Source organism: Chelmon rostratus, chromosome 2 (assembly GCF_017976325.1).
Source record: "Chelmon rostratus isolate fCheRos1 chromosome 2, fCheRos1.pri, whole genome shotgun sequence".
NCBI lineage: Eukaryota > Metazoa > Chordata > Actinopteri > Chaetodontiformes > Chaetodontidae > Chelmon > Chelmon rostratus.
The window spans coordinates 5,460,586-5,484,188 of NC_055659.1; the positions used below are offsets into that span (position 1 = coordinate 5,460,586).

Below are 23,603 nucleotides of genomic sequence, written 5' to 3' on the forward strand. Positions count from 1 at the left end.
TAGTTGCATTTTAGAGGCGGCTGGATTTATTGTCTGACCACGTTAGGCTAACTTCCGTGACTGATCAGCCGTTTCCACTGATCAGTCACATGAGTTAGAGAAAGAAAGAAAGACAAATAAGACACAGATCTGATGTAACCTTCCTCACATCAGTACATGAAACTACAACTACATTTGTTTCATTGTTTCAACTTCAACTGGCCTAACAATCACATCAATGTTTTTGATATAAACAAGCATTCATTACAACTTTCTCTTCCTGATTATCTCGAAATTTGGATGAAACTCAGCCAGTCTGTCCGTGAAGGCATTCAGGGTGCTGCTGTCGGTTGCTCACATGAGGAGTGACAGAAGTAGTTGTGTGAAGAATAAAAAAAAGAAAGAGAAACTGAGAGAGAAGTTCAAACCCTGCTTACTTTCTCACCTCTGCACAGCTGGGCAGAAGTGGGGCTGATCGTCTGATTGTCTGCTTCAGATAGTGACAGATTTGAAACAGCCCCGTCTGACAAACGCTGTTGGAATACACTGATGTCGTAAGGCCGTGTTCAATCAGACAACAGCACTGCATGAAGAATGCCATTCATCTGAATGAGACCACTTCTTTGACACAGTGGGGGTCCAGACACAGAGGGGTCCCGTCAAAAAAACTCCAGGTTGTCCTACAAAAAAGTGGATCCTGGGTCTACTTGTCAGTACTTGACGTGGTGTCATCAGGCAAGCAAAGTGTTGTCCAGATACATTTCTACCATTTAGTTTAGTTTGAATAAACCACTTGGCAGTGTTTTGGCATCAGCCTCACAGATCTGTTACTGAAACTGGACTTCATGGGTTGTATTTCATTGTCTCACCAGCGACATGCCGAACCAGTAGCAGAATCTTTTTTTAAATGCAGCAACTTTCTGGTCTTTGTCTTGAGCATAATTGTCCTGGTGCTTTAATCCAGAACTGGTCTTTGTGGGGTTTGCATGTTCTCTCTGTGTCTTGTGTGTGTGTTTCCTCCAGGTGGTCTGGTTTTTTCACACAGTCAGAAAACCTTTTATTTACCAACCTACGTGCTGCAGGAAAAGTCGTACCAGAACCAGCTATTTTTGGGTGGGGGGGGGGCAGGGCAGTGTCTCAGTGCAGCCAATCAGGAAGTCTGCTTCTTTGTGCTGTCAGTAAGAGCCTTCCCTTGATTTTAATTAGCCTCCCATTTCATGCTGCCAGCAGGACATCTGTGCACAGCAGCATGTAAACCTCTTAAGGTCAGAGGTCAGCAGCGGAGGCAACCTGAAGGCAACATGTATTATTAAAAAGAAATCGTAGGATCGAGCTGTGTGCGTGTATTTCTATCTTTCCAAGGACCGTTTTGAGGACATTTTTGGAAAGTTAAGACATCCTCACATCTTCAAAAAGATTCTTCTTTAAGGGTCTATGTTAGTGTTTGTTTTAAGTGCTCTGGCAATGAGGGTCTTCACAAGTATATAATTACAAACGTGTGTATGGATGGGTTGTTGAGCTACAGTGACTGCTAATAAGCATGGCACACTTTCTATAACACACACGCACACACACACACACATACGCCTGCACACTCAGTAGGGGGTCTGTCTGATTGGTTTCAGGTGTGTGTATGTGGTTGTTGTGTGTGACCACAGTCTGACACCTCTGTAACAAGCCTGAAGCTGGTGTGTGAGTGTGTGTGTCACCCAGCAGGGCAACATGAAAACAGGGTCAAAGCTGTAAAACTGCTGAAACAGTCGAGGCCGAAACCGTTCCTCATGAGAATCCACGTCTTTGTGTAAGGACACAGAGAAAGGGATTCTGGGTAAGCTCACATGGGAGTTGATGTTCACACCTCAGCTTGTCTCACCACTCACCTGATGTTACTGTATCTGCTGTCCTTTGTTTTAAATGGAGCGGCTGGGTGGAGCATGGAAGGAGGCACTTTGAGTTAGATAAATGGAAAAACGCCTCAAGTCTTTTTTTTTCTTTACTTGTGATGACTTTTACTCTGGAAATACTAAATCCACTTGATTTTTCTACGAGATTTCCAACACTGACGCCATCCGATGGGGCAGGTGTCTAATTACAACAGCAGGAATTGAAGTTACAGGCTGTTGTTTCTGCTGTGGTCAGTTATGCTGTGTTTCCACTGCTCGACCGGACTCTACTCAAGCTTTTATGGTTTTCAGTCGTCAAAGGCTGTGGATAGTACTTCAGTCGAGGTTGCAAGAGAGCTGAGCTGATACTAAGTGGTGGAGTGAAAACACAGCAGACCACTGATTGGTCAAAGACAATTTCACTATAATTGTCACTTGCTCATTCACTTGACTCCACTATGTGGTCGGTGACAAAATGCAGACGTTCCTCTGTTTGGTTGCTGATGAAAGGTTCTCAAAAGGAAAGGATATCCTCCATAGTTGTCACAGCAGTTGCTATGACGATCAGATGAAGAATCCTGCCTACAGTGAGGGGGTACAAGCTGCAGTGGAAAGCGAAATCGAGAGAAGTGCCTGGTACCAAGAGCCAGTCGAGCCGAGCTGCAGCATGCAGTGGAAACGAGGCTTTAGAGAGAAGCACCTGAAGTGTTAGCAACAGGCTAGCAGCTGTGTGTTGGTACTGAGGTCCTTACTGAATTCATTCCTTCATGTTTACATCAGCAAGGTCATCACAGTCATGTTTGTCCATTCAGCTATCAGTTAACAGCACATACATCAGTAATCAGACCGCGGACATTCTAATCTGGATTTAATGCATCGGTTTTAATTTTGGGCAGAGACTGTTGTGTTATCCTTGACACCCTTTCAACTTACTGTATGGTGAAATATTTACTACTATTTGGGAAAATTGGATATCAATTCTGTCCTTGTTTATATGCCTCTTTTATCTTATTTCTACTATTATTTTCTAGCAGGTTTTATTCTCCATGTTGTTATACATTCATTTTCTAGCCCTGTTTTAGGTTCATTCTATGTCTGTCTGAAGCACTTGGTGCATGTGATGTCTTTGTTGTAAAGCACTTTGAGCTGCATTTCCTATATGAAAGGTGCGATACAAATAAGGACAATTGATAAAGTTTTGTTGGATGCTTATTTTTAATGTTGTGTGGTTGTCTCTGTCTTTCAGCTGCAGTCTGGTTCAGATGGAAGTCGCAGGTTGGCCGTCACCTTCAGAGCTGACAGTGAGTTCCTTTGTAATGCTGTTTGAATGACTTTGGTTAATGTTGAATTCCCTGTTTAGGCAAATTCCCAGATGGTGGCAGTATTCCAAACAACCTAATATTTTGGCATCAAGCACATTTAATAATTTATGAACATTGAGGTCACTGACAATCTCTAAGTTGCAGTGCCACAGAATTTTCTGTAAATTCTCCTCTCAAATTTCTGATCAATCATACAGGCAGAGCCTAAAACCAGTTTTTAATTCTCCGTCATGTTACCCAGCATGAAAATCTTAACCCTCCCCATCTCCACCCCATGATCCTCTTCCTCCTCCATCATCCTCTTCCTCCTCCTCCTCGTCTTTTGTTCTTTTCTCTCTAAAAGTCAAGTTCCTGAGCCGTAGCCGATCCCTGCCTTCTGCCTTTGTCCGTGACCATGAGCGAGAAGCACTTTCAGATTACTCTTTGGCTTTGTGTGTGTGTGTGTGTGTGTGTGTGTGTGTGTGTGAGTGTGAGTGTGAGTGTGTGTGCGTGCGCGTGCGCGCGTGTGTGTGTTCCCTATATCAAACTGTAAGTTCGCTATTTTGAAGGAAGTTTTCCTTTCCGAAAAACTGAGAAAAAAATTCTAACAAAATAAAGAGTAATAATAATCAATAGGTTCATTTGTTGTCTTGGAATGATTCATTCATGACTGTATTTTTAGCTGTCAGGTTATTATTGGATCAGCCAAACAGAGTCTGTGATGTGTGTCTTGGAAGTCTGTACTGTAATTTATAATTCTGATTAAGACGCTGCTAATGAATTCTGTTCTTCACTGAATCCAGATGCTGATTCTTGGTGCATTATGAGTATATGTTGAAACCACAAACAACATTTATTTTCAGTAGATTAAATCTGACAATAAATCCAAATATAGACTCTTATAAGACCTGCAATTAGGGCTTTAACTAACAATTTTAATGATCAATTAAACATCACATCACCATTTCCTGAAGCCCAATGTGATGTAATGTCTTGTTTGGAGATGTCTAAAAACAAATGGTATTCAGTTCACTGTCGTATACGACAACGAACAGCAGAGAAACTAGTCCTTTAAATGTTATCGTTACTCTGCAGTGTTAGCAGAGGGATGTTCTCTCTGAGCGCCTCCAGAGAATTAAAACTTTCAGCTGCATCCTCTGCTCTTTTTCTCCAGAAAAGTACTTTTCATTTAATCTTATCTTAATACATATGAGGTCACAAATAATGTGGAGGTCAGGGGTCGGAAGGTCATGTGACACTGAAATGATGATGCATCCTGTTCTTAAGAACAGATGAAATGAAAAGCGTTGAAACCCACAAACTTTAAGCCAAAGTGAAGCACGGAGGTGTTTTTAGCATGACAATCAGAACCAGCTCATTGTGTGTGTGTGTGTGTGTGTGTGTGTGTGTGTGTGTGTGTGTGTGTGTGTGTGTGTGTGTGTGTGTGTGTGTGTGTGTGTGTGTGTGTGTGTGTGTGTGTGTGTGTGTGTGTGGTGATACACCTCACTGCTTCCTTTCCACTTTTTCACCATCCTCAGCTCTCGGAGGATGAAGGAGAGTCCGAGGCTTCCTCTCCTACTCTCTCTTTGCAGGGATGTCACGGGGAATATAAATCAGGTTGACCTTTGACCTCCATTCACTCACTAATGGCAGGTGATGAGATCAGCAGATCTCAACACATGGGTCATGTTCTGTACAGTATGTCAGCATTCTTATTGATACCAAATCCCATGAAGCTACATGAAGGGTGCGTGCAGGCTACAACTTCTTGTTTCTTAAACTTGAATGAGGACAGGAGGTAGAGGAGCAGGGAGGTGAGATCCAAAAATGGAGGTTTTCCTCTTCTTTGGCCCTCACATCCCTCTTTCTTCCTCCTCTTCTTCCTCTCCTTTGTCTTTTAAATACATTTTGAATACAAAGAGGAGGAAAGAAGGAAGAGGAGGTACAAGCTGCGACCTTCACGTCCTCCTTATATATGGAAGCTTTGCGATGGGGGGAGAGGAGCAACCAGCTGTGACCTTCTCCTTTAGCCCTGAACATGACCCCGCTTTGAGGAGGCGAGAGGAAGAAGAGCAGTGACTCGTGTCGTATCCCATGCTCTCCTAACCTCTCCTCAGTCAGCTCCATCCTTTTTAAGCTCCTCTCCTCTGTCCCATCTTCCTCCTCCTCCTCCTCCTCACCTCAATCCTCTCCATCAATAGGTGGCTTGCAGGAGGAAAGAGGAGCAGTCAGTCGTGTCTGAGCTCACGCCCCTTTTCATTCTGCATCCTAAGTCCATCTTTTCTCCTCCGATCCCTCTCGGTTCATGGCTGGCTGCTCCTCCTCCTCCTCCCCTGCCCCTCCACCGTCGTCCTTCTTGAGATAAAACGAGGGAACAGGAGGAGGCGGGGCAACAGTACAAGAAAGAGTGAAGGTGTGGTTTCTGAAAATATGAATGACAGGTCTGTGGTGATGTAGCTCAGGAGTCTCAGGAGTTTGCTCCTGCTGACAATATGCTCCCTCTGTTCAGTCTAACTGTTCATATTTATGTAAAAAATGTAGAAAATATTGTATCGAATATCTCCAGTCCTTTTGTTTTTATGTCACCACACTTGTCCTTTTTGATTTTTAATCCAAGAACCAGTGTAATTTCCATGCGGACGTCATGTCCAACTGTCAGTCACCGAACATCGCCTTTGTACTGTATGTACTTTTTGATGCTAATGCTTTTGTACTTTAGGGTTAGGGTTTATTTCTACCACTGCTGGTAGAAACATCGACGCCATGGGGTCATTTGTACAACTGTCTGCAAGCATTGCAGGAATAGGTGTTAAAATATGTGATAAATTGTCAAAAAGGATGTGCTGTTGTTGAGCTTTCTCTGTCTCTGTCCGTGTCTTTCACCCTGCAGACTGTTCATTAAACTACCCGCTGGGGAAACACGTGATCCATGAGGTCACCAACGTCTCCTTCAGTCACCTGGCCTGCGAGGACCAGGCCGCCGTGGTCGTCCACTGGTCTGCCAGTCCATTAGGTACCTGTCTGTCTGTTTACCTGTCTGTGTACGTGTTTGTCCGTGTGTGTGTGTGTGTGTTTACCAGTCTGTCTGTTTACATGCTTCTCCACAGGGAGAGATTTAGAGAAAGGAAGGAAAGTGAGGGAGGAGGAGCAGGAAAAGTGAAACCTTCAAAGTGCTCAAATCCACAAGATTATCCAGCTCTGTCAGTGTGTGTGTGTGAGTGTGTGTGTGCGTGTCCCTTTGATCAGGACCAGAGAATAAGGGAGAGGATCACATCTCACACGACAATACCTCGATTTGACCGTGAAGGAATGTGTGTTTCTGTGTGTGTGTGTGTTCACTGAAAGGTGAGCCTCTCTCTCTCTCTCTCTCTCTCTCTCTGTCTCTCTCTCTCTCTCTCTGTGACAATACAGCCTGTTGTTTTCTCACAGAGACACAGAACTTTTCCAGAAATGTTCCATGTCACAGTCGCATGTGAACAGCAGCCAGAATCGGTCCAAAAAAATCTCATCCGTCTGATTTCCTCCTCGGTACCTGCTCAGCTTCTTCCTGCTGAGAACTTCAGAGCTGAAAGTTTAAAAACAAACAAAGCTGAAGAAGTTTGCTCAGCTGTCCGACATGTGTCCGATGAATGGCCGATCCTGTTGAATATGTAGCATGCTTTGTATAATGTGAAAACTGGATGTCAGTGGGTTTAACTTTAGCTCCATCTTGATCTTTCATCATACTTTTCTCATGTTACATATTTTTCCTTAAAATATATACTTGTTCTGAATACCAAATATCTCTAACAATGTCACACAGATGCGACCCCTTCCTGTCAGTAAGTTGTAAAAGTTTCTTTTCTGATATGATTTTACAGACTGCAGCAGGTGGAGGATTTGGTTCATTCTGGTTTGTTGAGAATTGAGGATATGACTAGAATTATGCGACTGCCAAAAGTAATGTGATCTCCATCATATTACATAACCGTTTCATGTTGTTTTGATTATGAATTTATTGAATGTTATGAATTCATTGCTGTCGTCTAAATGTGTTTCACAAAAGAGGAGAGAGAAATATTTAGGAAAACAGGTCATTCAGCAGTTACTACATGCAGTGCTCTTGAGTTTAGTCTGTCCATGACCTGCCACATGCGTTACTTTAATTGTAATACTGCACATGAACTTGTACCAGGTGGATAAGAGCTCACCATTTTGTACAGCGCCTTCAGGAAAGATAGTCTCAATAACATCATGTAGCATTTGATTCATTGTTTCTGGTCTTATGTGATTATGTAATCTGGGCCCCGGGCTTAGATCGGCTATAAAACACATGTTGGAGACGTGAAATCAGCATTTAAAACCATATCCTTATCATGATGTCATTGCTCTGAGTGTTGCTGGTGATTCAGTGATGTTGTATCAGACTCTCCAGCTGTTCTCTCTGCTGTTATGGAGTTGAACAGTGATTAGGAGCCCCCGTGAATTTATTGTAATCAAGACTAAGAGTCTACAGCCATGCATCTCTGTGAGGCTGTACTTACAAGTAAATGACTATTATGCCGATGTTTTATCATTATTTCATTATTATTATGGTAAAAAAACTGATCTGCCACTCGTAAATTCAAACAAGAATGCTAAACATTTTCATATTCTAGTGTCTTCAATGTGAGGATTTGTCTGTTTTATGGACCTTAAAGACATTTGAAAACTCAACCTTGGCCTCTAGGAAACTGTTTTTAATAATTGCATTATCTGCCAGTTGGCAACCCAATAAAAGTGGGTCTGGGTCACGACCCCAAGTTTGGGAAAGGCTGCTTCAGGGAATATGTGCTATACAAAATATGCCATCCACAGAACCACGCTGCCAGAATGTCTAATAAAGATATCTGAAATCAAGCTCGAAACATGCAGAAATATGCCAGATTTAATAGTGAAGGGAAGGAGAAAACAAAAACTGAGCACAAGCCAGCCGTCACGCTGCAGCTGTCGTTAAAATGCAAAAAACATCCTCGTCTGTTCTCGACTCTGCAGGAGAGAAAGAGAAGGAGGTTCAGGAATCTGCCTCAAGACAGAAAAACCTGTTCTACCGCTGCTCGCTCTCTCTTTCTCTCTCTCTCTCTCTCTCTCTCTCTACTCCCCACAGAGCTAATAGGAAAAACATGTCCTGTGGATGTAAAGGTGTAATTACAAGACAGACGTGTTTTCAAAGAGCAGTAAGGAGGAGGGGAGGAAACGAGGAGGAGGGAGGGTAAGGGGAGGGAACAAGGAATGAGGAGGGAAGGAGATAAAAGGAACAGACGGAGGATAGGAGGGGTACAAGGAAACAAGAAGAGTAGATGAAGAGAGGAAAGGAAACAAAGAGTGGAGGGGAGGAAAGTGAGGAAGGAGTGGACAGGTGGATATAAGAGGAAACAAGGAGAGGAGGAGAGAAGGGGAATTGGGGGAGGGGAGGGAAAGAAAAAGAGAATAGTAAGAGAGGGAAGGAAGCACGTAGAGAAGAAGAAAGGATATTGGAAGAGGAGAGGGAGGAAGAAAACAAAGAAAAAAGAGGAAAGGTGAGGTAACAAGGGAACAGGAAAGGAAAGGAAGAAAGGGAGGAGATGAGAGGAGTAGAGGAAAGTAAACAAGGGGAATAAAGGAAGCAAAGAGGAGAACAAGGGAGGAAAGGAAACAAGCAGAGGAAAGGAACTTCAGAGAGAAGACAAGAGGCGAAGAAGATAGGAACTAAGGGGAGACAAGAGGAAAGGAAACAAGGAGAGGATGAGAAGCAGGGCAAGGAGAAAAGAGGAGATGTCGCAAACAAGGTAGACAGACAGCAGAATGATGTGACGAGAGGAAAGGAGGAAAGGAAAGGAAATGAGGAGAGAAGGATGGATGTGGATTGTTGGAGGCCGGTGAAGCTGAACTTGTCGTTGTGTCTCTGAAGGGATCGAACACATTAAAGGCTTCAGAGTTTATCTGGAGGACAAGAATCCAGAAGGGAAACAGTGTCAACATCTCATCCTCAAAGACCCCCGACAGCTCAACTTCTCCTACAGGAACACGGTAGGACCAAAAATAATGATGCCCAGATTTTCACAACCAAGCACAGTGTCTTTATATCGATGTATTTCCATGCACTAACATGGTGCCACAAAGCTGATTGGTTAGTATTGGTGCCTTTTAGTGCCTCTAACTTGTTTCGGTCCCTGATCTTTGACCATAGTGACAAAAGATGCTCAGTGGAGCCTGCTCATGTCTCCATTTCACTGTTATTATCAGATTCCCTGTATCATTTGTTGTTGATTTATTTATTTTTTTTACACATGCAGAAGCTGAGCAGTCAGCCGTTCAGCGGTTTGACCTTTGACACAGACTACATGGTTCGCGTTCTTCCTTTCCCGACTCTGATGAACGAGAGCTTCTTCCCTCCGTCCTTCCTCAGGACCAACTGTGAGTCCAGCAGTTTCCTCATCTCAACAGGATCGATTAGTTAAACTGGCAATGGATACATTTTTTTGTGTTAATATATCATTATAAAGTAAATCATTGCACAATGTAATGGTCTTCAGATTGGTTCCCTATAAGCAGCGCTGCCACTGGGTACGATCTCCTGGGAAGATGAAGGCTGACTGGTGATCCAGTCTGGCTGGCACCATTTCTATCAGCTTTAATGTCTCCATTATAGACTAAATGAATGAATGAATGAAGTCATGTTTCCCCCCTCCACCCAGACGCCAATCCCTGCTGTAGTTACTTATTTGCACGTAGCAAAACTCAGACTATGTTATTACTCCATATAAGATTATGACAATTTCACTTTACCTCGTCAGTGAACATTCCTCTTTCTTCTCTCTTTCTACCAAAGTGGTGTCGATCGTTTCTTCACAGAAATTTGGAAGTAAATGCAGTGTGTCCTGTGTTGTTGGGGGGTTGAAAAGTTATCTATATCCACTAACTGATCAATTGAGAAATGCTTATTTATTGTCTTTACCCAGACTCAAATGAGAATATCTTGCATGTGTTTAGCTTAGCTTAGCACAATCACTAGAAGCAGGAGAAAACTGCTAAATAGTCCCAAAGGTGATGTGGTTCAAGTTTTCAGCATATCAAAATTCTAGAGAAGCCAACTTGTTCCATGTGCTGTGTGTTTGTTCTGTGTTCCCCAGGGGGCACGCACACACCCACCTTTTTCTTTTTTTTGACTTTTTAATGTTGTCAACCAAATACAGCACACAAAGAAACTTCTTCTTGCGTTCAGGAGGCCTTGTGTCTTGTTTTTGGTGTACATGTGTGAAACATGTCTGTATGTATAGAAATGCGTCCGCTGTCCATGTGTACGTCTGCAGCTGTCTGCATGCTTCCTGGGGTATGATCAAGGCTTCAGGCTAAACTCTGGCCCTGCCTCTGTGCTGGACACACCGCGATGAATCTCACATTCATCAAGAGTGTTTGTCAGGTCACTGAAGTGAAGATGAGGCTGCACAGAGAGAACAAAAACAGACAGGAACAAGCTGTCTAACCATTTCTGTGTGTTCCTCTTACAGCGTGTGAAGTCCTCCTGGGATCAGACAACCTGGTTTGCAAACCATGTAAGTTCCTCAGTGTCGTCGTCATAACTAGAGCCACATGTAAACACAGTTAGTCCAGGTTTTAGTGTCTTCCTCTTAGAGTAGTTAAACGTATGTAACTTAAAGAGCTGACAGTTTCTCTCTGTGGATGGAAGTACATAAGGTTTTATTCCCATCAGCACAATGAAGAACCTGGTTGTTATTTGAGATATAAATGTGTATATTCTATAGTTCTGGTGCAGATGTTTCAAATTAAAAGCCTGCCAGGAAAGAGAGAGATTAGCGCAGAGTTGGTTTTTTTTTACACCGATTGAAACACATGATTCGTTAGTAAAAACAGTAATAGTGTTAAAGAGAAACTGAGAGCAGCAGACGACCTGATCACTCTGACTGATGGAATAATGGATTGTGCTGTGGAAATGCACATTATACTGAATTTATCAGGTTAACATGGACAAAGTTCTGAATTTGCGTAAGCAGTCAATTAAATCCGGAGGCTTCTCACTAAAATATGATCAAATATACTTGATGAAATGTATAAATAGAGACCTGGTTATCTCTGCAGTTGGGGTTAATAAGAAAATTGAGAGTTCATGGTAATTGCCACATTTAATGAATGCTTCTGTACTCCTAATGGTAAAGTGCATAATTGTAGTGCATACAGTACACGTCCAAGAGAGTGGTGGTTGAGTTTTGTTTCTGTCTGTGCAGTCTGGAAGCCAAAGACCCTGAACGTGTCTCAGCTGGGGTCAAACCTCCATGTGGCGTTCGATCAGGCGCCGGCCTCCTTCGGCTTCCACTTCTACTACCTGTACTACAAACTGCGGCAGGACGGGCCCTTCAGGCTGCAGCGCTGCAAACCAGTAAGTACTGGGAGGTTTGGAAAGTTACGGAAGCTAGTTTCAGGAACTGTTATGAAGTGTTTTAGCAGCCGATGGTAAAAGGACACATGCACTTTTCTACTTTAGCAGACAAAACACTTCTGTCAGTTAGTCTGTGACCTGACCATTCATTTTTGTTGCTGAAAGTCACACCAGCATGTGACCAGGAGCAGCTGGGGATCCACCAACACCAAGTTGTTGCTCATTGAAAGAAAGATGGACATTTTGACTGTTCCTTGCTCTGATTTTGACGCCCTTGTGATTTGAAAATTATGTGAATGAATTTCTTACTAATATGATACTACCTGAACTCTCAGAGTTTTCAATTGATTTAGCCATTTTTTTAACAAGTTTCCTTTTTGCAGGACATGAACCAGCCGAGAACTACATGCATCCTTCAGGACGTCACTCCAGGGACGTACACTATAGAGGTACACAAACGCAGCACAGGACTGAGCTTCATTTACACAAAAAAAGCTAAATACTTCAATGATTTAAAGACAAAAAAAATCTTAATCTTAAATTTCATGTCTGAATTTAAATATCTTTTCATACAGTTAATTTATCGTTGTTCTCTCCTTTGTTCCCTTTTCTGTGTCAGTTGAGAGACGACAGTAACACGACCAGGAGGCAGACTCAGTTCCACGTTAGCCAGGGTGAGACACACACACACACACACAGTAATCTATATAACTGTCTAGGGCTGCAACTGATGATTATTTTCATTATTGATTAACCTGCATCAGTCTTGTAGAAGCAACATGCAGGTAAAAACACATTTATTATGGTGGACAGGAGACATTTTGTCAGAAGAGAAAAGAAAACAGATGGTCAAGAAAGCTGTTCAGAGGTTTACATTTTCTCATGTTGCTCATGAAGATGTAATCCTGTTTGAACATGCAACCAATTTACTTGCCTAATCTAACTGAGCCACTTCATGCTGGGCAGGTAGCAGCGTACACTGGACCTGTGTGTTGGTGCTGAAATATTTAGCAAAACTCTATGAACAGCGGCTAACGTTATCTAAATGTTCCTTTAAAGGACTTTCAGTGATCTGGGTCTTTTGTCTCATGCTGGGTGTGTTTGTTTCATCTCCAGTCCACTCCCCTTGGGCGGGGCCAATCCGTGCCATGGCCATCACAGTGCCTCTGGTCATCATGTCGGCCTTCGCAACTCTCTTCACTGTCATGTGTCGCAAGAAGCAGCAAGGTGAGAACACAATTATTGGTGAAGTTGCTTTGTTTTAGTTCCCTATATATACAACTCCTGCACACTTTGTGTTAAGTGAACATTTCAGCCTCATGGGGCTATTAGCACTCTGCAGGGTTCAACATCCACAATGTAGTGAAGCTGTGACGTAGTTGGAGCTGGAGAACTCTCACTGTTGGTGCATTCACGGATGATTGATAGTAATAATATTATATTAACCCATCTTGTCCTTTAGAAAACATCTACAGCCAGCTGGACGAGGAGAGCAGTGAGTCGTCCAATCACAGTGCAGCGTTGAACACAGAGCGGCCGTGGCCCCGCCCCAAAGTCTTCATCTGTTACTCCAACAGAGACTGTCCTAAACACACCAGCGTCATCCAGAGCTTCGCATACTTCCTGCAGGACTTCTGCAGCTGTGAGGTGAGACAGTGACAAACCAGATAACAGCTGGATGAAGAATGAAATGAATGAATGGAAAAGTTTTTTAATGAAATGGCCCTTTAAGTCAAAGTTCCATTTTGAAGGTTTGGTGTGATTTTCAAATTCCTGTTCACTCCTCTTCAGGTTGTGTTGGACCTGTGGGAACACCTGGAAATGTGCAGAGAGGGTCAGATGTCGTGGCTCAGCAGACAGCTGGACGAAGCCAACTTCATCATCACCGTCTGTTCCAGAGGCCTACGGTACTTTCTCTACAGCCCACTGTGTCAAATGCCTTCAGATGCAGTTCCTCCAGTGGCCACTAGAGGCTGCTAAAACACTGACCACTGAATCTGAAGTAAAAAAAGAAATATTTAATTTATACCAGAAGTTAGATACTCAGTAGTTATTGTGTGTTTTGGTAGCTATAGTTTAATTATAAGAAATATAGGCTTAAACAGCAGAAACTGTCACACCTATGTGTCACATTTTCTTTCCTTTTTCCTTCCAGCCTTCCTTCACACTGACTGTATTTGTTTCCCTCTTGCCTTTCTTCCCTTTGTCTCTTATTACTTTCAGATTCTAAGAATGTCACATAGTGTATCTTGAGATATGATTCAGCAAGTCAACATTCAAGATTCAAGATTCTTTATTGTCATTGAGCATGACATGTCAATGAAAAAACATATGTTTCTATCAAATACATATCAGTATTTATATGAAATATATCTTAATACAGGACAGTATATACAGCCACAATGACTGTATTGTTTGGCTACTTGTGGGCACCAGAAACAATGTGTGAGCACACCGTTGACTCACCACTTTTAAAGCAGATGGTGAACTTGAGGGCAAACAATATATTATTTACACATCCAGCAGATATGGAGCAGCATCATCATTCATTTGGAGTCATAATTTTGTTCCCCTGATGAATTTAAATCCAAGATTCACTCTTTTTTAGCTTTGTTTTTGGTCTATGAGGGAAATATCTGGTCTGGACATCTTTTCTCCTGTCATTCCAGCTATCGTTCCTTGTGTTTAACTTTGTATAGATTGTCCTTTATTCTGTTCTGACTGGCTCAGTTCTCTTCTTGCAGCTACTACTTGGAGAAGAAGAGCCGCAGAGGAAAGACACCAGTCAGTCGGCGTAGTAACAGCAGCAGCAGCAGCTCTCCGATTGGTGGCTCAGGCGGTGACCTGTTCATCGTGGGCGTGGCCATGATCGCTGAGAAGCTGCGGCTGGCGAAGCAGAGCGAGGGGGGCGGGGCTCAGGAGCTGAACCGCTACATGACAGTGTACTTCGACTATTCGACAGAAAACGACATCCCCACCATGTTGAGTCTGGCTCCCAGGTGAATACAACACTGAAGCGAAGCCACACGAACGTTTTTAAAGATCGAAAGTTATTTAGATTTTTGTGGTGTTAATGTTGAAAATGATTTTCTGTGATTAGGTTTAAGCTGATGGACCAGCTGCCTCAGCTCTTCAGTCGGCTTCACTCCAGTCAGTCCACTTTGACTGATCGGGAGTCGCAGCCTCTCAATGTCTCCAGGAGGAACTACTTCAGGAGTAAATCCGGACGCTCGCTGTATGTGTCCATCTGCAACATGCATCAGCACATCAGCCAGAACCCTGACTGGTTTGAGAAGCAGCTGGCTCCTTCAGGAGGTTCCTCTGCCTCCTCTGGCTCCTCTTCGAAACATCTTCCTCTCCCTGCTGACCAGGCTCCAAGCCCTCCTCCAAAGCCTCACTGCTCCTCCTCCTCACCACAGCCCGAGCAGAGGTTTGACTCCGGCTTGGTGCTGAATGAGGTGGTGGTGAAGACGCCGTCTCTGGAGAGCGGAAAGGGAGCGCTGAGGAGGAACATGCTCCTGCTGGCCCCTGGCTCCAGTCCCAGCCTCAACCAAGGCCCCAGCCACAGTCCCAGTCCCAGTCCAAGTCCTGGTCCCTGCCCCAGTCCTGGTCTGTGTCCCAGTCCAGGCATGCCACACTGCTCCTTGTCCATGCTGGGACCCACTTCAAGGTAAAGCAAGGTGTAATACTATAATGAAAAGAGTTGATATGAGCTCGCTCATCAGTCTGACTGCTGCTGTTATTCCGCTTCTTCAGGTCCACGTCTGGAATGTCTGGACTCTTACCAGAAGAGTCTTCCTCCTCCTCCTCCTCCTCCTCCGCTCCCTCCATCCTTCAGGATGGGGTGTGCCCTGTCCCTGCCCAGGCAGAAGAAGGCCGTCCTTCCCCTCCTGAGCTCCCGCCTCCTCGTGATTCGGGCATCTATGATTCATCTGTCCCGTCCTCAGAGCTCTCTATTCCCTTAATGGAGGGACTGTCACATGACCAGGCTGACTCCTCCTCCCTGGCTGATAGCGAATCATCTTCTTCCGGGCTGGGTAAGGCTGGCTGTTTGGCCAATACAACAATTTTCTACAGTTCACATCTCATCTGATGTTTTTAATGGTTAAAATATCATGCTGTGCTTTTATTTTATCTTTTCATAATTTCATTTGAATTTCTTATCTGATTAATTGTGCTCTCATTCGCACATGTAATTGATGAATAAAGGCAAAATGAATGTCATCTCTCACACCTGGCTGTGTGTCTTTTAGGGGATGAGGAGCCGCCTGCTGTCACGTCGCTCCACTGCAGCCCCGGCACAGTTTGTAAAGCTGAGCTGCACCACCATCACTGCCTGGAGCACAGTGACGGACTCGCACCTGTTGCGTCATCGTAGTGGACAACTCCTGCCAGCCAATAGAGAACCAGCCCAGGGCTAGAATGTACTGGTCTTGGACCTGAACTCTTTCTTAACAGTGTCGTCATCTTCATGGAAACAACTGGAAATAATTAAAAGGCACTGCAGTGGTTCACCTGTGAAAATTTACCTGTCAGTTCTCGAAAGCTGGCCCGTAGTGACTACAGCCCTGTTTCCACTGCATGGTACGGCTCGACTCCACTCTACTCACTTTTATTTCCTTGTGCTTTTCTCTACTTCGTTTTCCTCAGCAGATTGTACCGCCTCAGCGTAGGCAGGATTCGTAAATTTGTTGTCATTGCGAAATTGTGCCAAGCAGGTGAAAAACAACCTGCTTTGGTTTGCTTTGGTCGTTAAAAGCTGCAGCTGTCATTCACTAACAAACGGTAACCTTTACATTTACTGCTAAACTGAAAACACCACTGCTAACCTTTTCTTCTTCTCTGCTCACATTCACCACCACTCTCTGCTGCTCGCTCTCTCTCTCTCACTCAATCACACACACACACACTGACATTAAAGGAGTTAAGCTGCTTTTATAGCAGCGGATAGTGAAAGGATGGTGCCCTGATACGTCTGCTTTTCATCAGTCAACCACAGTGTGGTTTTGTGGGTTGCCATGTTTTAAAATCTGGGTCTAGTAAATTTGTGGCCTCTGTTGGTTGGCTGCTGGTAGCTTGGGTGTTAAAAAATATTGTCATGCAGTGTGGTGCGAGTGACAATTCTAGAGACGAGTCTATAACCAATCAGTGGTCCGCAGTGTTTTCACGTCAACTTTTGGAATCGGCTCATTGGAACCTCGACTGAGGTGATGCCAGAAAAAGCACCAGGTACTATCCAGAAAGGACAAAGAGAAAAGCGAGTAGAGTCGAGCAGAGCTGGACCATGCAGTGGAAACGTGGATTCTTATTAACCATGGTAACCACTGAGTTCTAGAACACTAGTCCGTGGTAACTGTGGTAAAGAGTGTGTTTCTAGAACTCTGGTCACTGGTAGTTAGGATGACCGCTGCATTCTAGAACACTAGTCCCCAGAAACTGTGGTAAGCACTGCATTCTAAGCCCTGGTAACTATGGTAACCACTGCATCTAGAACTCTAGTCCCTAGTAACTATGGTAACCAATACCAAGAACACACTGGTCCCTAGTAACTAAGGTACTTTGTTCGCCTCGCTGGTCGACCTGCCTGGATGATTTTTGAAGGACTGGATCTCCAGATGCTGCAGCGTGGACCAGTTCGGACCAAAAACGGACTCAGCACTGCGTCTTGACTCATCGGTGGACCGCTGACTCTCGTATGAGCTGGTGCTCGGTACCAAAACATGATGCTGAAACAAACTGTTTGTTCAGGCACTTTTTGATGCAGAAACGCAGGAAGACACAATGCCACACACATGTTCAGATGTTCCCCGGAAACGAGACGTTAACAGGATCAGAGCAGCTCCTGGTTTTCTGTTATCCACAAAGATTTTTGTCCAAAAGCTGCTTTGAACATTCCAGCTCGGAGGACATCGTTTGTATTATTCTCAGCATTTAAGACCAAAACCAAGTAAACTCTAAAAAACACATATTCTATCTGTTATCATCAATGAATGCTGGCCTTTGAAAAGTGCCTTTTTTATTGATGTGCCTTTTTATTTTCAGAGGAGCATTTTAAACAGTAAAAGAACATTCCATCAATATCCATTGGTTTTTAATGAGTTTTCCTCTCACGTGTTTAACAGCATATTTCAAAATGTTTTCAGCATAGAAATGTCTTCTAAGTGTTTGTTGACAATGACTCAGCATTGGAGTCGTAAGTAACCACTGATGACCACTGCCTAATCAGAAATCAGTAAACTCAAAGAATTTTTACAAACCCTTAAAGAAGTGTCAAAGATGTACTAAAACCTGCTAATGTGATACAGTGTGGAGGAAGAGTCGTGTACATGATGTGTTCATTTGAAAGTTTTTTATTGAATTTTATCTTTTTTATTTCACAAATTCAAAACATACATTTCAAATAAATGTGGCTTGTGGCGCCACTCCTACACCATAATGTGTTGAATACTGTGGTACATTGTTGAGCTTGTGGTTACATATTTTAAAGTATTCAATATTAATGTTACATTTACACTATAGTTATGTATTTAATGCTTTGTAATCCTTTTCTATCATTGTTGCAGGAAGCAGTGATGATGAGGGCATTATGAAAAGTGACACTTGTGTTAACTAAACCACTTAAAAGATGCCACTATGGAAGCCCATTCCTGCCACAACAAGAAATAAATCTATGAAATGTTGTCAAATTAATCAAATTATATATTGTCTCATTTGTATTTACAAAGTCAAAATTATGAGGTACAAAGTTAAAATTATGATCATGTGTAATTTTTACATTTTAAAGTTATCAGAAAGTACTTCATAATTTTGACTTAATGAAAAATTATGACTGTAATTTTGTCTTAAAACGGAAAAACTTCTAAATAATCTCATTGTGATTTAGTTATGATTGTGACTCAACTTAGGAACCTTTATTTGAATAAGTCTTAACTTCTCATCCTTTTTCATTTTTTGTGCTAATGGGCTTCCATACACTTCTCCATTATTGATCCCATGAACATATTTCATGTGTGACACATGCAGAAGGACACAGTGTCTGTCAGTTATTGATTCTTACCCGATCAGCAGCTGCACTCATTTTGTTCTCTCTTCTGTACCGAATCATGTGTTCTGTGTTTAAAGTTTTCTAAAGTCTTTGATTTTCAGACTCGTGTGTTTGAGTTGCTGCTGAAGGCTGAGCAACGACTTCTGGTTCATCTGCAGGTTTAAGTTTGTTGGAAGGGAAGATTCAGCATTTCCTACTTGTAAATACTATTTTTATTTTGACCTGGAAATGTCTGTTCTGCTTCGGTTTTGTATAGTTAGACTTGTGTTTTACTATTTTTTTTCTACATTTTCTTGGAATGTACTGTTTTATAGTACCTTAATGTAGGAAATAGATAAACCCATCTAATAAAACTATCCTCTTTTGACTTTTTCTTTAAGCCTCTGACTGTTAAGGGTTGGTGATTATAATTATTACAGTTTATTGCAGTCACTTAAACCAGATTACTAACATAAAAATGACTCACGCATGTTTGTTTTTTGTAACAATTAATGAAGCTTTTGCAAAAAGTAGTTTATCAGGTAACCAAAAAATAAAGACTTCAGTACAGTACAAATACAAATTCATGAACAAAACTCCATCACAGTAACTAGTATTTAAATTGCTTTACGACTGGTAACAATCTCTGACAAACAAGTTTTAGTTTCTTACAGTAAAAACAGACACACACACACACTTCAGTGACATAAAAACCAGCAGACAGCTCTATAGTGTGTGAGCTGTGAAGCCTCAACGCTTAAAACAACAGAAGCCTCTAAAACTCACAGACAGCTGCCCCAGCACTGGTGTACCTTCAAAATAAAAGCACAGGCCTTGTTACTGTACTGTACTGTGTCTGAGTCTGTCAGAGTCAACTAATAATGACTTCATTATCTATCATTTTTTTGTTTAATTGTTTAGTTTGTGCAGGACTGGATACTGAGCAGTAGTTCTATCTATTGAAACGAAGCATTGAATATTTGATCAGATTCATAACGCTGTGAACAGTTCCTGATTTAATCTTTTCTCATTTTTTTAGACTGTTCTTTCTTTATTTAGACTGTGATTGACATTTGACATTTTATAAACATGCTTTTAATTCTATTATTATAATTTATATATTATTGGTTCTCAGGTATTGTATTAATCCAGGAATTGAACAAAAACATATTCAATTTAACTGTAATTTTTGCTTGATGAACAATTAAAACTGATATTCTACTTTAGGAATTTTATTTATTTCAGTTGACCAACTAAACCATTATTTGACTAATTGTCAATTGTCAGAGGTAGCTCTTTCTTCTCAACTTTCTCCTATTGCTGTTACACATATTTTAGTATTTAAGCTTATTATCTAATAAGTAAATATATTTACTAATATATAATATATTATATAGTAGAACAGTGTGACAAGGATACACTAAGATTGAGTACACAGCATTAATAGTAAGATGTTAGAAAGTGCTGGTATAAGTACATGTAGTGGCAATAATAAGACATATACAGAATAAACTAGACTATGACATGAATATGGTGTATATATAGTTCTGATGTATACAGTATTGACAGTAGTATACATATATGATTATGTGAGAGCAAATAGCATGTAGTCAAGGTGCAGTAGTATTGCAGTATTAAGTACGTCTACCTTGGATACTTTAAGAACATTTTGTACTCAAAGTAATATTTTTAAGTTTTACTCAAGTAAACTTTTGAATATGTGACTTTTACTGGTAACACAGTATTTTCAGAGAATAACGTTGCTACTTTTACATGAAGTAAGAAAGTTAGTGTGTCTTATTTTGAAGGTGCCACCGGAAGAGAGGTGTTTTAATCTTACTCGAGCTTGACGGTGAGATGAAAGTAGGACTTCAGCTGCAATCACAGCGTCTCACAGTTTGTTGTTCTGCCGAATCTTCGGACTGAAGTTTGACTTGTTTCAGAGGAGGAAAAGTTTGTTTTCACTCACCGGAAACGCGACGGAAGCCGAAACGTTTGGCTTCAGAGTTTTGCTCTCTGGAAATCGTCGGATTGTGGATCTGTTCTGGTTCGTTGGGAGGAGCTGCAGCCCGATGCAGGCAGGTGATGGATGTCAGCGGGGTTCAAGGTGAGAAGCTCGCTGCGAGCCGCTAAAAGATTAGTTTCTTCAAGGTTTTGCTCGAGAGAAACACAAAAGGCGATCATAATGGGCGTTTTCTGTTAGAGATGAAGAATGTGAAGAAGACAGACAGGGAGGGAACTCTTCCACCGCCTGTCTGTCTGCCTGCCTGCCTGTCTGTCTGTCTGTTGGGTTATAAAAGCTGTGTAAAGTTAAAGTCAGGTCACTGTTAATGAGGTCGAGAGACCCTGAAATATACAGAGAGAGAGAGAGAGAGAGAGAGAGAGAGAGAGAGAGAGAGAGAGAGAGAGAAAAGAGGGTTTTATTGCTGCCCTGTGAGTCACAAGTTTGCCTGAGAGTGACTTATAGTCTGCAAACACTCACACACACTCACACACACACTCACACACACACTCACACACACACACACACACACACACACACACACACACACACACTCACACACACTCCTCTGTAAACAGTTTACCATCATGGCAGCTCGGTGTGGAAAATCATGTTTATTTGTTGTTTTGCTAGAAGCCTACTGGAAGCACTCAGATCTTTCACTGAAGGGAAAGTCGAAGTATTGCTGTTTAGAAATACCCCATCACATGTAAAATACCTGAATACAACATGCATAAAAGTTCAGAGTGTTATGCAGGATGATCCGCACCAGAGTAAACATGTTGTTGTACATGCGACAGGATTGTGATGTTGTGCAGCCAGTTCTAGATGCTTTGTCTGCCACTCTGTAACAATTAATTGATTAAGCAATTAGCTGTCAACAATTAAATTAACCTGCAACTATTTTGAGAACGGATTGATCGGTTTGAGTAATTTTTTAAGAGAAAAAGTCAAAATTCTCTGATCCCAGCTTCTCAAATGTGACCTTTTTCTGGTTTCTTCACTCCTCCATGACGGTAAACTGAATGTCTTTGAGACAAAACAACACATTTGAGGACGTCTTGGGCTTTGAGAAACTCTGATTGGATTTTTTCGTCATTTTCTGATGTTTTATAGACCAAACTAATTGCTTAGTCGAATTATCGACAGAACCTCGGATTTAGGAGGAACAATGTGATTTTCGTCCTGGCTGTGGAACACTGGACCAGGTCTACACCCTCCGCAGGGTGCTCGAGGGTTCGTGGGAGTTTGCCCAACCAGTCCACATGTGTTTTGTGGACTTGGAGAAGGCATTTGACCGTGTCCCTCGTGGCATTCTGTGGGAGGTGCTTCGGGAGTATGGAGTCCGGGGCCCTCTACTACGGGCCGTCCGGTCTCTGTATGACCGGAGCAGGAGCTTGGTTCGCATTGCTGACAGTAAGTCAGACCTGTTCCCAGTGCATGTTGGACTCTGGCAGGGCTGCCCTTTGTCACCGGTTCTGTTCATTATTTTAATGGACAGAATTTCTTGGCGCAGTCAAGGGTCGGAGGGAGTCTGGTTCGGGGACCACAGGATCTCATCTCTGCTTTTTGCGGATGATGTTGCACTGTTGGCTCCTTCCAATCAGGACCTCCAGCATGTGTTGGGTTGGTTTGCAGCCGAGGGCGAAGCGGCTGGGATGAGAATCAGCACCTCCAAGTCCGAGGAAATGGTTCTCAACCGGAAAAGTGCATGTATCACATGTTTTTTAAATGTGAAAAGTAACTAGATTACATCTAGTGGAGTAAAATGCGCTACATATCCCTCTGAAATGTGGTGGAATAGAAGAATAAATTAGCGAAGAAAGGAAATATTCTATTCAGTGAAAATGTGCCTAATATTGCTGCCAAAAGAGATAAAAGACACAAGTTTTACTTGTAATGTGTAAAATACTCGAGCACACAGTTTCCTGAATGAAACATGGAATAAATTAATAGATATTTCTGGTAAAAACAGTCCACAGATCAGACTGATAAACACAGTTTTAAATAAACATCCACACACTCTCCCTACATACTCTACCTGCCTCCCGGCTTTGTTCAGTCAAGCTACACAAGACACACACAAGAAAAGTGTCCCAAGATGTTTATTTCTTTTTCCTCTTAATATCAGAGAAGTGTCCGTTCAAAGCAGCTACCTGCTGGTTTGTTTGGGCCAACTGACGGTTTCTTAGGGATCAGACTGAAGGTCTTGGGAGGATCGCGCACTGACATACGCTGGTATCGTTAACATTTTGAGTTCCACGACAGTCCGGAGAGGGAGGGTCAGTGCAGCCCTTTAAAGGCACCACTGGTTCAGTGACGATCAGTCATCTTATGTAAAATCTGTTCCACCAGCGTCTGTGCTTCAGTGTATTTTTTCATCCATGGTTTCCTCCATCAGCCCCTCTGAAAACATCGCTGTGGTTTTCTGTCTATATTCAAAGATCAGTAGGCATCTGTTTTAGTCCTTAAAAGTAAAAGTTGAGTTCTATGTCATTTGAGCAAAGATGAAATTATTCCTAATGACATACATTAACTGCAGCTCCCATGAGTTTGGGACAGCACTTCTGTGGATAAGACTCATGGGATGGCCTCGGGGTGGGCGATCAGTCTATCAAGATACTGTATGTAATGATAAGTCACAGTATCAATATGTATTGTGATACAGTATATTTTTAGAAAATTAATAGACAAATCGGTTCTAGATCAAATAACCATGTAATGAACATCTTTTTGGGATAATTCAGCAAATTGAATACCTGATAAAATCAAGGTACTTCTTCACATTGATGCAAATACTACTGTAAATCCTGTACTGCCATAAACCTGATCTGCTCATGGATGTGCAACATTGCTCACAAAGGCCTAAACACCGCCAGATATTAAAGGGGGAAAGAGGGAAGGATGCAGTGCAGTTTACAGGAAATGAAATCCTGCTCAGGGGACACTACTGCTGACAGTAAGCAAAGAGAAACGTGGAAACAAAATGCAAATGAGCTCCTGATAAAATACATCACAA

General features: G+C 42.3%; 2 protein-coding genes across 3 annotated transcripts in view; both read left to right on the top strand.

Moving 5' to 3' along the window:
* Window positions 1-18,970, top strand: part of il17rd (interleukin 17 receptor D) — a 28,555-nt gene extending 9,585 nt beyond the window's left edge. Inside the window, exons 2-16 of the mRNA XM_041955995.1 lie at window positions 3,109-3,163; window positions 6,054-6,176; window positions 9,072-9,190; window positions 9,457-9,577; window positions 10,672-10,716; window positions 11,407-11,558; window positions 11,942-12,007; window positions 12,178-12,232; window positions 12,675-12,785; window positions 13,021-13,205; window positions 13,350-13,465; window positions 14,303-14,557; window positions 14,659-15,228; window positions 15,315-15,595; window positions 15,812-18,970. Coding sequence (XP_041811929.1) covers window positions 3,109-3,163; window positions 6,054-6,176; window positions 9,072-9,190; window positions 9,457-9,577; window positions 10,672-10,716; window positions 11,407-11,558; window positions 11,942-12,007; window positions 12,178-12,232; window positions 12,675-12,785; window positions 13,021-13,205; window positions 13,350-13,465; window positions 14,303-14,557; window positions 14,659-15,228; window positions 15,315-15,595; window positions 15,812-15,936 — 2,379 coding nt within the window. The 3' untranslated portion in view covers window positions 15,937-18,970. The remainder of the gene's footprint in view (window positions 1-3,108; window positions 3,164-6,053; window positions 6,177-9,071; window positions 9,191-9,456; window positions 9,578-10,671; window positions 10,717-11,406; window positions 11,559-11,941; window positions 12,008-12,177; window positions 12,233-12,674; window positions 12,786-13,020; window positions 13,206-13,349; window positions 13,466-14,302; window positions 14,558-14,658; window positions 15,229-15,314; window positions 15,596-15,811) is intronic.
* A 1,472-nt stretch (window positions 18,971-20,442) lies between these two features.
* The window catches only part of arhgef3 (Rho guanine nucleotide exchange factor (GEF) 3), a 30,515-nt gene continuing 27,354 nt past the window's right edge, over window positions 20,443-23,603 (top strand). For both annotated transcript variants that reach the window (XM_041957495.1, XM_041957504.1), the window contains exon 1: window positions 20,443-20,689. In XM_041957495.1, coding sequence (XP_041813429.1) covers window positions 20,655-20,689 — 35 coding nt within the window. In that variant the 5' untranslated portion in view covers window positions 20,443-20,654. The remainder of the gene's footprint in view (window positions 20,690-23,603) is intronic.